Source organism: Sinohyriopsis cumingii, chromosome 18 (genome assembly GCF_028554795.1).
Source record: "Sinohyriopsis cumingii isolate HCF-2022 chromosome 18, ASM2855479v2, whole genome shotgun sequence".
NCBI classification, from domain to species: domain Eukaryota; kingdom Metazoa; phylum Mollusca; class Bivalvia; order Unionida; family Unionidae; genus Sinohyriopsis; species Sinohyriopsis cumingii.
This window is the reverse complement of record NC_142978.1, coordinates 36530223-36545947: the sequence shown is the minus strand read 5'-3', so window position 1 is coordinate 36545947 and position 15725 is coordinate 36530223. Positions and strand designations below refer to the sequence as shown.

Here is a 15725-nt window from a genome sequence, read left to right as displayed (position 1 = left end):
TGTAATGTACTGGGTATAGTGATGATAGGTCGAGTATCAGTTGTCCCTCACTCGTCCCAGCGTCGAATGATTGGGACTTTCCAGAACACACACACACACACACACACACACACTATATATATATATATATATATATATATATATATATATATATATATATATATATATATATATATATATATATATATATATATAAGCACCCCATACAAGTTGAAGTAGGCCGAAGCTGTGATAACATTACCTTTTAAGTGACGATAGATAATTAAAAACCATTCTGGATCTCTTGATTAATTTAACATAAAATTAAGATTCGTAACTCAAGTAAATTATAGTAATACACTGAACTTCAACGAGCTTTCGAAAATTCATATAAATTCATACATGGGAAGCTAAGAGCCAGAAAACTTCAAAAAGTTTGATTTTTCGTCTTGTTGGATAGTGTTCCATTATGTCTATGTCACAGGTATTTCAAGATCACGCATCTTTACTGATACATTGTTAGGTCAGAACAAAACGATGTAATTACTTTTCACATAAAAATGCTGTTGCTTTTGACATAAAAATGCTGACGCTTTTCACATACAAAATGCTGTTGGTTTTCACACATAAAAATGTTGATTACTAATATTGAAAAGATTAGTTCCAAAGCATTTCTGCAATTTTCTTTAACTTGTAACCCTTTTCAGTCAAACCAACATTTCTAGATAACTGCTCAGCAGGGCCTATGAAACTCAAGATTCCTTATTGACCATTGTGTTGGAAAGTTATTTCCTCATGTGCACACTTACATTAAGACCATCCAGCTGTTTGCTTAAGATTTTGTGCTTTCTAAAAAGATTACTATGTCACGCAGTCATTGTGTAAAACTTGGTGGGAAGTTGGAGAGACACACAATGTACTTCTTTGGAATGACATGTCAAAAATATGCCGAGATTATCCAAACGTATTATTGTGAACATGAATTTCAATAAGAAATCTGATTTTAGTGTGAAAATGCAATTTTTTCAATTTAGTATATAAAGTGAATGATGTCTTCTAAATTTGTAAACTTAAGGCAACGAATGGAAAGGTTTTTATATCCCCTGTCTTCACTAGTAACACCATTTCATAATTAAGACACTGTCTTATCAATGTTGCTTTCAGAACCTGTGTCAAGAGCAAGGTGGAATTAGTTTTCACAATGGTCTAACTAGTCCAATGTAAGTGATAATTCAACGCACGTTGTATGTTTGTACCCCAGATATAACTAATTTATAGCCATTAGGACCACTCGGTAACAGACACACATACACAAACACACACACACACACATACATGTTATATATATATATATATATATATATATATATATATATATATATATATATATATATATATATATATATATATATATATATCAGCAAGTGTTCATCCGTTAAATATTATTTCATATCAGCAACGTGTAGATCACCTAGCGGACAGGACAATTAACACTATTGCCTTATGACATTGACCTTGCATCTAGGACAAAATACAATGAAAGCCGCTTGCATTCCTTTCTAGATGCGTTAATAGAACTAAAGATTAGTTGTAAAGCACATCCCAACTCTTCTTGTTTTGTCCCTGAGTGGATAAGGTTAGACCTCGGAGACAATGTCGTCTATATATAAGAATTCTTTCTTTCATACCCAGTAATTGTTTAAAGTTCTACTAGTATGGGTTAATGTAACATATGAATCTGTTTAACACATCTGTAGATGAGTCAAATGATACTGAAACGTTTCAAAAGGTGTTTGAATTCAGGAGGTATTTCTATTATTATTTTTTTGCGAAACGAAATATCCTTATTTTTACAACAACAAATCAATTATATATATATATATATATATATATATATATATATATATATATATATATATATATATATATATATATATGGTGTACAAGGAGTTACGCAACAATACAAACAGGAGTACGTGCTTTTTGACGGACAGTATCACAAGCACACCAGCTTTTATTCAAGAAAGGACGTGGTTACCGTCATTTACATAACAAAATCGAGATCCAATTATTGAATTCGTTCTATTTGACAGTTCGGTAACAGAAAATTGTTATTGACAAGCGAACTGATTTATGCATGGGTTGAGAAACGACAGCAACTATTCTATACCTCTCTCTTTTCAAATACGATGTTGGGAACAATAGGTCACCCTGATATACACCGTTGAAACAGGAAACGTATAGATACCGTTGGATTATAACCTCGGACCAAAGCAGTTAGAGCAGGACCAACAACAAAATGAACAATATCCTTATACAGTTCCACACATACCATTTTCATGCATGAATTTTAGGTGCTTTGTTTACAAAGGTATACAAGGCGAATGTACATGTCTATTAACAGTATAATGTCGTACTAGTGAGTTTTACTTACATCAGGTGATCTAAAGAATTACCTACTTTAGACACATTTTTGTTACGCAAACCTGTACAAAACCGAGGTTGAGAAATATATTTCGCACGTAACCTGAATGTTGCGTATTAACAGAGTCACTTAGAAACATTTACATGTAATGAGATTTCCATACTGAAAATGCGCATTCCTTTAAAATTATTTAAAATATGAAAAAGCTCAATTAAAAGCACGAATAATCGTGTGTAAGTTTACATCTTTCCGTGAAGGAATTTTGGCGGAATAACATTAAAAATAGCCATTGCAGAATTTTCTTTCAAATTTGACACATTTACTTCTCGCTTAGCTTGAGGTCATCGTCAGCATAACTGAAATCATCTCTATCTGTTTTGACCTTTAGTTCTCTGGCATCATTATTAGACCTAATATTTCTTTCACTGTCTTCGCTTTTCGTATAGTAGACTGACTTTTCAATCTGTACTGAGATTATGTCACCACTTATTTCAGGCCAGTGTCTATTACATTTACCTGTTTCAGAACAATCTGCTTTAAATTCGTTCTCAGTCTCGGGATAAATAGTAATGCCATTTGCTAGAGTTGTGGTGAAATCAGTACCGTTGCAGTCATCTGATTTGTCCTTTAAATTCAAGAGTTTTGTTTCACATAAATGATTACTGACTTGTTCATATTTTGCACAATTATCGTCGTTCATATTTAACAAAGCTATGTTTTCAGGACGCGAGCCTTTTCTGCTCTCTCCTGTATCGTATAAAGTAGTAATTTGCGAACAAGGATTGCTCTCTCTGACGCCATTTTGAGTGGGACGAATAGAGTAGCCTCCCCTTCCATGATTCGAGAAAAAGCTGAATGTTTTGGTACAGCTACCCCCACGTACGGAGTGACGATACCAAGCCTTCTTGATTTCATATCTAACCTACAATGAAACAAGACATTCAATATGTTAAAGACGAACCATTTGCAAACAATGTCGCAGTGCATAGATATAAAATTTAAAATAATATCAGCGATGTCTTTTTTCCTATGGCTTTATACATTTCTATCCGCAAAATATTTGCTTTTTGTTTTGGAAAACATACCTAATACTAACTGTAAATTTTACAACGAACTAAATAATCAATGTTAATATCAGTAGCAATAGCTGCGAAGAAAACGGTTTATAATTTAAAGATCAACCCAGTTCAGACTTGTACTTGTGCAAGCAGTGTGTACTTTTGTCAGTTGTGTGTACTTTTGTAAGTAGTTGTATACTTTTGTAACTAGTGTGTACTTATCTAAGTAGTTTGTACCTGTCTACGTACTGTGTACTTTTGAGTACATTGATTTGTAATATGACATAAGTGAGGTTATATTTTTTCATACCGTTTGGAGACTAATTCACATGTACATGTCACTATTGACTCTCTCAGGTTTAACTTTAGTCATTCACAAGATCTATGCAGATTTTGTTAAACATTTGTTCATGATAGATACAAAGACACGGCAGAGATGTTCTTCGTTAAAAAGGAATTTAAAAACAATATGTATTATGGATAAAGACCTTCTTTAAGTATGTTATGAAATTCGGAAAATCTCAACAAAATATGATTTGAATCTCCTCCTTGTGTTCTTTTTGTCTATTCAGATCTCAGCGTGGAATTCACAAAAAATAGAAAGCACATATATAATCCCCCATAAGCGCCATGTTAACAAAACTCGATTACAAAAAATAAATAAACAAATAAAGGTTGAACTAAGAAAGAAAGCGTACTATTTGCCGACTCCAACTATTGTCAATTGGATAGCATTATCAAACGATTTGTAATTTTCATATCATTATGTTTTCACACGTTTTCAGATTTAAAATAAGAAGCTTTTAGGTAATGTTTATTTGTGTGTGTGTGTGCGTGCGTGCGTGCGTGCGCGTGCGTGCATACGCGTCCGTGCATACTAGCACATGTGTGTAGGGGTTCTTTATTTGATTGAAACGAGAACAAGGTACCATATGGTATCTTACCTCTGAATTTAAAAAATAAGTATCTTACCTCCGAATTTAAGAAACAGAAGAGCAAGGCGATGATAAATCCCTACAAAGAAATAAATTAGTTATATTCATTCTTCACAATTTGATGTTAGCAAATATTGGTTAAGAAAACATATTTTATTGACTAAAGTACGTATTCTTTAAAAGTCCCCCCAAATTCTTTTATTATTGGTAAAGCATGTAAAGCCTTCTGCACACGGTGCTCTATTGGCGTGCTATGGTCTAACGCAAACTGATGGAAACTGAAGGAATAAACCGGCCAAAAAAGTATCAAACGTATTTATAATTTCATTTCATTTCTAGTCATACATGGATGGTTGTAGGGAATTCTAAAGTCATAAAACCTGGTTCAATCTTTCTATTTCATTGCAAACAAATCAGCAATCGAAGTTGAAATAGCTCTTTTTCCAAATATCACATACTCTAAAGCCAAACAAAACAACCTAAACGGAACTGTGTTATTCTAGAACAATTTGGTTTTCGGGAACAAATGATGGAACTAAATATTTTAGTCACTAAACAAGACATGTATTCACGGAACGGGAAAGTAACTCGACAATGATATATCCAAACGCAACACTAAATGAGACGGACGGAGGCAGAAAGGCTATGACATCATTCTCCTTCCAAATTCTTGTAGGGGCGTTAAAAACTACTTACCCCATAAGAGTTAAAAAACATCTCCGAATATAGAATAGCTATCATGGCGATGTCGTCTAAATGAGGTGTTAGGTAAGTGATACACACAAACACTATGTAGTAAGCTCCAAAAGCTGGTATGAGGACTAAAACAGACTTGGCCAAACGTCTGAAACAGATGCAAACAACGATGCAAAACAATGCGTTATAAAAGCGAAACGAGATTCTCAGCTTTAGTTTTAACCACTGAATCACAAGGAGTTTATTTTCTTCATAGAAAAAGAAAAACGTTAATTAAGTCTAAATTCTAAATTGAAATAATTGCTTAGATGCAATATGTTTTAATTACGTGACTCAAAAGTTTAATGCTGCACTTAATCTTTAGATATAATCGGTGAAGAGAAATAAATAAATATATAACAACTAATCATTAAACACGTAGAATAATTGTATATTTACTTGAAAGTTAAATGAGGTAATATAGTTGAAGAAAATAAATGCTAGATAATATTAGCAAAAAAGAAGAAAACAAGTAACCTTTAGGCCAGTTTTAACGTACCTATAGCTGTATATCTTTGCATATGGACAAGGAGTCGAGATTAGCTTTGTAAATAATACTCGTATGATGTTGAGGTAGAAAACAACATGTATCTGAAGAAAGATAGCCTGCTATAAAATAAATATCATCAATATGATAAAACCAAATTTAACTTACCTATATCTGTATTTCTTTGCATCTGGGCACGGAGTGGAGGTTAGCTTTGTAAATAACACTCGAATGATGTTGACGTAGAAAACAAAATTTATCTGAAGAAAGAATGCCAAATATAAATAGAAATATAAACGACAGGATATCGTCACTTTTTTATAGGGGAAGACATGATATTGTCACTTTTATATAGGGGAAGACATGATATAGTCACTTTTATTACAGGGGAAGACATGATATCGTCACTTTTATATAGGGAAGACATGATATTGTCACTTTTATATAGGGGAAGACATGATATCGTCACTTTTATACACGGAAGACATGATATTGTCACTTTTATATAGGGGAAGACATAATATTGTCACTTTTATATAGGGAAGACATGATGCTGTCACTATTATATAAGGGAAGAACAAAATCTAATCAATCAGCTATTAAACAAAATCTTGATTTACTTAAGAAAAGTACAAGCATACATCTCAGGAAAATAACAATCAAGTGTTCTGGAGCATGAAAGTTCATAGTAACATTGAATTACTGTCTTCAGATCATACAAATCTATTTAAATAATGACGTCATTGACAAGTCTTAATGATACCGTCGTTGTCAAGTAATAATGAAACAAGTACTTATAGGTTACTGCATTTGTATGGGAAAATACGAACGAGATTTTCGGAAGGAAATACTGCACGACCTTGGGAGTGCAGTATATCCATCTGACAAAACGAGTTCATATTGTCCCATACAAACGCAGTAACCTATAAGTACTTGTTATAAGTAACCTTTTTATTATGTGCTCATTTTGTATTATACCTAAGGCTTAATTATGCAAAGAAAAATACGCTACACAAAACAAAGGAACTAAATGTATGCCGTATTCCAAACTAAATACACAAGTGCAGATTCATCATTACACAACATTATTAACGCGCACACAAATCCGCCCAGATAAATTTGAACTTAATCGCGCGCTAAGCATGAATAGAATATACTGATATTGACTTGTTTCATTAAAACGGACATTCGTCCTCACAATCGAGGGTCCATTCTTCTCCATGTACGATTTTCTAAACGTTCTAATATGTCTTCTTAGGTGATATATTTCAGCAATTCGAAACTTATTAAAACTCATAAAATATTGATTTTCTATCCCACATAATCATTATACAGTACATGACCAAGTTTTGATTAACTCTACCCACGAACAGTTGGAAAGAAAGGTAGTCACAGAGTACATGCATCCGTCATAACAAAATAAAATATAATTGCAAAGAATACAGTGCCTCGATGGTATTTAAAAATGTCCTAAATAGACAACCTTCCTGTGGCCTGAGTGGTTAGAGCGTGGGTTCGATCCCCAACCAAGTCATACCAAGGACGTGTAAAAAATAGAACTTGCAACCGCCTCGTTTAGCGCTCAGCATTAAAATGTTTGCGATAGAACTGGTCGACCTGGTGTCAGCATAATGTGACTGGATGGGATATCATGCTACATGTCTGCGAAATGATGCCCCAGTGCTAGACATCACTATAAATTGTCACACTGCAGATACGGTAGCGAGATGACTGAACAATTGTTACAGCTACGTTAAAAACCCAAATCACACACACACACACACACACACACACACACACACACACAGAGCGATTCCCTCAATTACATATTAGTTGCTCATAATTCAACAGCGCAGACCAACTTACTACAATTGTTGCCGCAATTGGTCCCTTTATTATCCATATAAGGTCTCCTTTATGTATATTCCAGCACCTGTTTATACGGAAATAAAGAAACATATTAATATTAGACTTAGACAACAAATATATCAATCAGTTTATTGGTATAAGGACACATGGAGAGAGAGAGAGAGAGAGAGAGAGAGAGGGAGAGAGAGTTTCTTTCTCCTTATAACAACAGTTTGTTTTTCTAAGTTTCTACAAGATCATGCAATTTACCATTCTGTGATTACATTCTTATACAAGGTTTCTATGTGACTCAGAAAAGAATAAACTAGGTTAAAAGCATATGCAAGGATTTTTAAATACAGTTGTTTAATTTATAGTGTACACATAATGTCACATCCTTTACAATCCTCATATTGACAAATATAAGTTCTTTTCAAACGTGTAATTCTTTAGGCTTGCAAACTATATAAGCGAAGAAAATCTCGCTTATTCAATAAGAAATATGACTGTAAATTTAAATAAAAGAAATATCACTGTGCATTTAAGTATAACACTAAATCATTCCATGTTCTTGTTGTAACCTTTTTATTAGTTCCTAGGACTTAAATTTAAGAGAACTTACAAAGTGTTGTCCAGGAAATATCTGGCAAGAACCCACGGAATTATGAAGAGCCAGGGGAATCCTAAATCGATCAATAAAAAAGTAATACAAAAGAGTCAGCAAAGCAATGTTAACGATCATCTAATCACAATAAAACTGAATTGGAAATTAATGAGAAACAACACATTTATTGCAAAATACCAATTAAGATCACGATATAGCTATTGTAAACATGGTGTTTTAAAGTACTCTAGTAATTCCACATTACCACATTTTATACGTGTAACGTTTTCATTCTAGAGATGGGTATTTGGAATTAAAACAAAATTGCAAAGGCGAGTTACCAGCTCTCAAATATAGATAGAACAAATTGAAGTAAAAAGAAAAGAAATTAAACTTAAACAAACAGAAGATATGTACTGTTTGTGTTTAGCTATAGTGTGGGAAGACAAAGACTTCATAAAAATGACGCTCGTGATGCCAAGAAAAAAAACTTCTTTATGTACAGTGCATCATATCGTCTGGTTTAAAATTGACAAACGGCCAAAACTCCACCAAGACATCAGTGTGTGTGTATATATATATATATATATATATATATATATATATATATATATATATATATATATATATATATATAATTGATAGCAAAACGAGTACAATATAGTTTAATAACATTTTGAACAAAACAACCTCTCTGTTAGGGGAAAATATTTATATCCACAAAACGGTTTAAACAGTATTTTGATTATGTTTGCACATTCGATCTTAACAAGTACATTGTATATGCCCCATGCAAATTTCCATCCTTGTTTACAAGTTTTGGGGATCAGAATTTCACATTTAGTTGATGTTATAGGATGTATTGGTACCTATAGTTGATCTGTGTGACCACATTTGGCTGTATTCACTTGCAATATCCAAAATTAGCATTTCCCTCATGAGTAAGATTGCTTATAGCAATATATTTTAATTTAGTACATTGTCCCTTGACTTTCCTGTATATTGGTATGTACTAATGTTTGCACCAATGATCAAACCTCACCACCCCAACATTGCCTTAAACTTAATAATACATACTCTACCTGATTGGTTATTTAACGTTTAAATGGCTAAATATGCTTCTAGAAACCTCATATATTTTAAGATGAATTTATCAGTTTAATATATGCCCATTGTTTCACATTTCTAAGTCTCATTCTGTCAAGTTTAATATTTTTCCCATGCTTGCAACCTTAGAGTTATTTTGAAATCATCATATCTAACACATTTTAACTTAATTTACCTACGTCTTACTATTTTCTAGAATTACGTGAAACGTGTTATATCTTTTCAGGTCTAGCCTGGAATCTGGAACAAAGTTTTAGAGTTGGATCCGCTTGGAAGCTCTCCAGTAGTCCGGTGGTGATAGCAAGGTTTCATAAGGACATGTGCAGCGTACTGCCATAAGTGACCAAGATTAGTTCATATCACCACAATGACATATAAAACCTCCAAGACATGGCTTAGGTCTTCATGAGAGAGATTAGCACCATTGTTCAGTAAGGTAGAGCCTCCATAGAAATTGTATTTTTCTATCCCACTGTCACCTTTTGTAGTTATCGACATTGAAATGGAATGCATTTTTAAAAATATAAAACATGGTAGTGGTCCCATAAGAACTTTCAATCTGAGTGTGCTATTAGTTATGCAAACAACTACCTAAGTACCTGACACAATAAATGTGGAATATAGCAATGTCATTGTTTCTTACGTGTGTACATCTATATGCATCTGGACAGGCATATTGCGGTCTGCTGCTAAATCACTCTGAGATATGTTGCTTCACTACTCCTGGGAAAAATGTTCTCAGTTGTGCAGACCCAAACTACCATTTGTTTTAAATGCCATTCATTAGTCAAATTTGCTGTTTAAAAGCTGTCAAAGTTACTTTTAAAACTGGCATGAAAATTTAATTTTTCAATAAAATTTAGTTTGAAAAAATTATATGTTCATTTAAATTTCCATTTAAATTTAATTTATCAATATATTTTAATTTCAAACACATTTACACACAGGCCTTATCCTGTATTAGAATTAAGTTTGTACTGCATTGAAAAATTCTTATCATAAAGGAAGATATAGCAAATTTAGTTTTGGTTTCTCAAGAGCGCATGAACCAAACCTTGCACCCTGTGGAACACCAGTTCTAAGCACTTTCTGACAGGTGTCACATGTCTTGTTTGCAAGTACATTCAAAAAGACTTCACGTTAAAAGTTGAAATAGGTGTGGCATGTAAATATAAAAGTTTGACTAAAATTGGCCATAACAAAATTGGGCCTGTCAGGAATCGGTTCGCAATTAATAGTTCCAGTTCAGTACATACGAATGTAGTTCTAATCTATTTTTAGAACATTATTTCCTCTCTCATTTAGGTGATGATAGAAGAGTTAGATCTATGTATTTTGGTTTGGATTTAAAAGTACTTGTTTATTCTTGAGAAAACGACCGCAGCGTGTGGTTGTCCGTGTGTATTTTGGCGAATGTGCACGGTGAGTAATAAGGCCTTGGTGATGATTTGGAAGTGAAATCTGTGTTCTGTTTACATGCTCCTCTGTTTACAGTCCAGCCTCTCAAAAATGCAGGTCAACCTTTGACAAGAACTTCACCGTCATCTTTGAAGGTATTTTAGATTAACACAGAGTTTGTATAGATTGTAACACAGTGGAAAGGTCAGTACTGAGAAACAAATGTACATAACATATATAGTAAAATTAAATGTGTTCTATGTCCAGTAACCTTCCACTGAGCTCCATATGTGAAATACAAATAGTCGGTTAGGAACAAAAGCTAGCCTCCCATAGCTTTGAACACACGGGTTTGGGTCAAGTAGAATATCTCATAAACCGCTTGGATGACAACTATTCTCAGTTGCATCAGCCTGTTTAGTACACACTATTTTGCAGAATTGTCATCTAGGAAAAGGGCTTGTGTTTGCACTGTGCGCATCACATGGTGTCTAAAATGACCTTCAGACATGAAAATTACAGGTAGCAATTTGGGGTTTTGGTGCATACACTTTTTCTGCTATGAACTGACATTGACTTATCTGGTCAAGTGGATAATATTCGTATGCTTTGTTTTAATATAGGTATCTAAAACTATGGACCTTTTTGACCTCACTTGTGTATTTGATTTTTTTAAATGATTTTTTATACTAGGTCGCTGATTGCGGCATTAAATTTGTACATAAAGCTGGCCCCTGCCCCCTGACGCTGGTGTGACTATTTCATACTTGGCAGATGGATATGTTTGTTTTCAGGTGCAAGACATAAAATATCATAAAATAGGGCATTAAAGCATGTCAAAATAATGAAACATTTCAAACATGTTGAAAGTTAAATCGTATGAATGCGTTAGGAATTTCGGGGATATACTCGGTACATCATCAATTTGAAAGATGTACCTTGTTCATCTTTGCTACAAACGTTGTTTTTAGAACCTAAGTACGTTATCAACTGCAGCACGCATCGAAACACACAGTAACTTGAAACATTCGTATTTAATTACACGAGCATCCCATGACTAGGAATGTGAAATATCCATATTTTATATTGGAATCTCAAATGGGTAATGATTTAACATTGCATTTATGAAACGATTTGAATTATTGCATTTTTTGCGAGCCTTGGTGTGGAAAAATTATTCAACGAGTTTCATACATTTTAGTGAAAAGGATTTCTATAGTAAGAAAAAGCTATGATATTCGGGATTCATTGAATTCCGACTCAGATGATTCACCTTTAAATTCTTGCGCGTGCTAACACAGATATTCACACGCTTGAGATGAACCAATAATGCACAAATTGAAAATGGGTTAAAATTCAAGTGAGATTTTTCTTTTTCACATATTGTGATTCACAAAGCAACTGTCCTTTCAAATAAAAAGAACACTGGTATAAATTTTTAAGACTGGATCTCTGATGGAAATTAACTTCAAATGAAACATAGCTAACTTGAGTTAGGCAAGTTGGAGTATTAGATGCGCGTTATTCATGTTTTTTGATGAGACTGCTTACAACCATTTCACTGAACAGTGACTTGATTCGACTATGAACATTCACCACAGTACAAGGAAACGGTAGAATAAACTTGGTTTCTAGTTGTTGGATATTGGTGTGAAGCGATGCTTACTGGATGAAGAGCTTGTACTAAGTCAACATTAGATGTACAGCTGAGTACAATGATTACAAATTTAATATTTTTTTGTAACTGGATATTTGCGTTATTTGATACAGAAAATTGCTGTTTTGGATACGTCTGTCAGTTTGGAGACCAATATGTTCCGTCATTATTTTCTAGCGAATTAAAATTTATTTAGTCCGATTGGTTAAATGATGCTTGTCCTGTGAGTGGTGCGCACGATCCATATCGCTGCAATTTACTCATGTTCTAGTGTTAGTTGAAATGTATTACGTACAGTAAAGTGGCCATATTCCGATATACGTTACGTTTTTTATCAGTGTTAATTGGGCTACCGATGGAGAAATGTGCGCCATATTGGTTATATAAATAGGTTTTAAAAAAGGGTTACAGAAGGCGGGGCAAGAACAATGCCCATGGTCCCAGCCAAACAATAACGAAAATACTGTGCAAACATATATTTCATGTTGTATCAGATTTGCAGAACGCAATATGTTAACATGTTCACATATCCAACTTACTTAACCGCAAACACTGTATGCAAAGTGTACCAACTATGTGATAAATTGATTACCCATATGTTCAGTACACTAAGTTATCTTCAAAATTGTTCTATAGTAGTCGGTTCACTTTTGTTACTTATGGCAGAAGCTTATAGAAGTATAGAACAAAGGTAATAGCGACCTGGAAGTTTTCAGTATATATGTATTGTATATCAGATAATAATTATACAAACATGAGAAAAAATGCACATTCTCTCAACATTATACTGTGACACTGAATCCATTTCAAGTTAAGCAATAATAGAAAATGTAACTTTTTTAAAAAGCGTTTTCAACTGAAAACTATGATTAATCAAGGATGCCCTTGTTCAAACATAATTTATTAATGTCTCTGTTTAAAAAAGGATTGATTACATGTACATGTGAGATGCAATATGCTAAGAACTAATTTAACTAAGAGCAAGCAATAACAGCGCTTCGGTTCAGAAGGTGATTAGCTTTCGTATCCACAACGAATGCATTAGGCAAAATTCCGAAACAGATTGGCCATAATCACCAATTCATTTGTTCCCTAGGCATAGACAATATTGTCAGTAAGATTAATGTAATCTTTCATCGAGACATGATTTACAGCAATAAAAATATAACCCATTTCCCGAGTTCGTTACTGCCATGCATCATCATTAAACATGTATATCCTGTCCATTGGTCAAATTGCAGAAGCTAATTTTGAATACAATAAAAAAGGACAACTTCCAGTCAACAGCTTGTTGTCGTTACTTAAATTATACTTTAGTCGCCTTACGTTCAGATCTTGGCAAAGTCTTTAATCTAGCTTAATAAACACTTTATTTGTTTAATATTCAACTCTATTAGCATACAGTTGGTAAAATGTAAGGAAATTAATGGCAAAATGGAGACAATCGATATCACAAAAGATGATCCGTCATCACAAATCATAAGACGTTCAGTAATGTCTCTTAGCCCACGTGTGCCATTTATTATGACGTAAATGCAAAGCAAATATGAGCGACTGGGATTACAATTTCTGATTAATCACATTTCTGAGGTCTCCAACTACACTAGAAATACCTGAAATATGGTGCCTACAGATGGAGTGATCTAGTAGACATATTATACTATAGTAACATTGCTGAGAAATTCTATAAATTCCTGTGGCCGAATTGTCTTGTTACAACATAAAGCCGAAGGTTAAGGTTAATAACCATATTACTCGACAAAGAAAATGTACAAATCCCCTCCTCCAAGGATCTAAAAGCCGTATTATTCTTAATAATCCACTAAAAAGGAATTTAAATTGCGAGTACGGTATCAAAATATCATTTAGAAGACATTATTATAACACATCGAAGATTACGGACATAAATCAATGTTACTTCGTTGTACAGAGTGTGTAAGGAACTATATCAGTCATTTAGTTTAGTTTACATATACCATACAATATGATTCAATAAGACTGGTAAAAATTTGTGGCAACCTAATTAACCCTCCGCCGGTATGACACGAGTATTGCCACCTATTTACAGTGTAGGGAAAGCTACTGATGAGTAATGATGAGAGAGATAGAGAGGCATAAATACAGCGTTCACAATTTGAATAAGCATCGTCCATTCCCCAAAATCTAAGCTAACAGCTGGATATAACACTTTGAGTAATTTATTTTTCCATCAACCCAGTTCGCTGTTGACTATGCAGAACATAAATTTATTCAATGTGGTTTCTATCCCATCGCGGGAACAGAATGAGGTGTCAAAAAGTCGAATGCGGTAAATATCACCTTTCAACGAGCTTACATAATGATGCAATCTTATATGGATAAAATCTATGAGACAGTGACTAAAGAGCTGTAAGAAGTCCTACTCGTCGAAATCGCTCCATGAAGCCACTGTTGAGGGTATGAAAGATGATTTAGTAGAATGTAATCTGAAAAGTGAAAGTGCCTATATTATTGAAACATGGAAGGTTTTAAATTATTTGTTCGGACACAGCAGGTAAGGTGGGGTAACTCAATACGATAGTCCGGAATTGGTCTCGTTTTAATTTTATTGAGTTGTAATAGGTTTTGTCTCTTTTGTCAAAGATTGTAGACTTTCAACACCCAGTTTCGAAAAGAGATCAATGGGTCTTGGAAGTCGTTAAACTACTATTGCAATTTAAAGCTTTAGTTTGTCAAGGTTTTTTGGTCTTTTTTTGTTGTGTTTTGTTGTTGTTTTGTTTTCGGTTTTGTTCTGAATCTATCAATGAACACTCATCCCTGATTTACACAGCCATATTTCACGAATGGGCTTGATACCAGTTGTACATAGCTTACATACAATGTTCCTGCAATAATTATATTTTTGTTTTCGGAGATTGGCTATTCAAAAGTATGCTATTTTAGAATGACACCACTATGGCAAATAATGAAAGTAGAAATCTAAGATGACGATGAGAATGTACATACTGTAGCTCAGTATTTTCAAAACCATGTTTAAGAATGTTTGTTACGTTCTTGTCTGTCGGTAAATACAGCAAAACTATCCAAGCAAAATTCAAAGTAAAAACATCGTAGAAACCCCATCAAACAAACCTAGCCACTGGATTTTCCTGATTAAGCTTTACGGTCCGCTGATTGGACCATTATGCAGTTTGTTAGATCATTATTCTTGAATCATATTTCAGCGCAATAACTGGTTGAATAACGCACAAGCAAGTTATCTGTATAGAAATGGTGGGAAAACTCGTCATCTGCATTTACGTCGACTAAAAACAACATGGATCCAGGTACGCTTCTTTATGGTACACCAGCATCTATAATAGTATCATGTAAAATATATTTTCTATTTCTTAATTAAGTTTCAAACCACATCAGCACTTTATCTGAAACACAGTATTCGTTCGGCGTAATGTTAAGTCTCTGTTCAAAGCCAGACCAAAAGTAGTTGATAATAATAAAAATCACAGAAATTTT

At 33.7% G+C, this 15725-nt stretch overlaps 1 protein-coding gene across 1 annotated transcript in view; it reads right to left on the bottom strand.

Annotated features, from left to right (window-relative positions):
• Positions 1–1944: 1944 nt before the first annotated feature.
• The window catches only part of LOC149776404 (secretin receptor-like), an 89144-nt gene continuing 75363 nt past the window's right edge, over positions 1945–15725 (bottom strand). The window contains exons 8-13 of the mRNA XM_089940813.1: positions 8090–8150; positions 7486–7552; positions 5788–5879; positions 5094–5241; positions 4435–4476; positions 1945–3326 (exon numbers count right to left, since the gene is read on the bottom strand). Coding sequence (XP_089796939.1) covers positions 2724–3326; positions 4435–4476; positions 5094–5241; positions 5788–5879; positions 7486–7552; positions 8090–8150 — 1013 coding nt within the window. The 3' untranslated portion in view covers positions 1945–2723. The remainder of the gene's footprint in view (positions 3327–4434; positions 4477–5093; positions 5242–5787; positions 5880–7485; positions 7553–8089; positions 8151–15725) is intronic.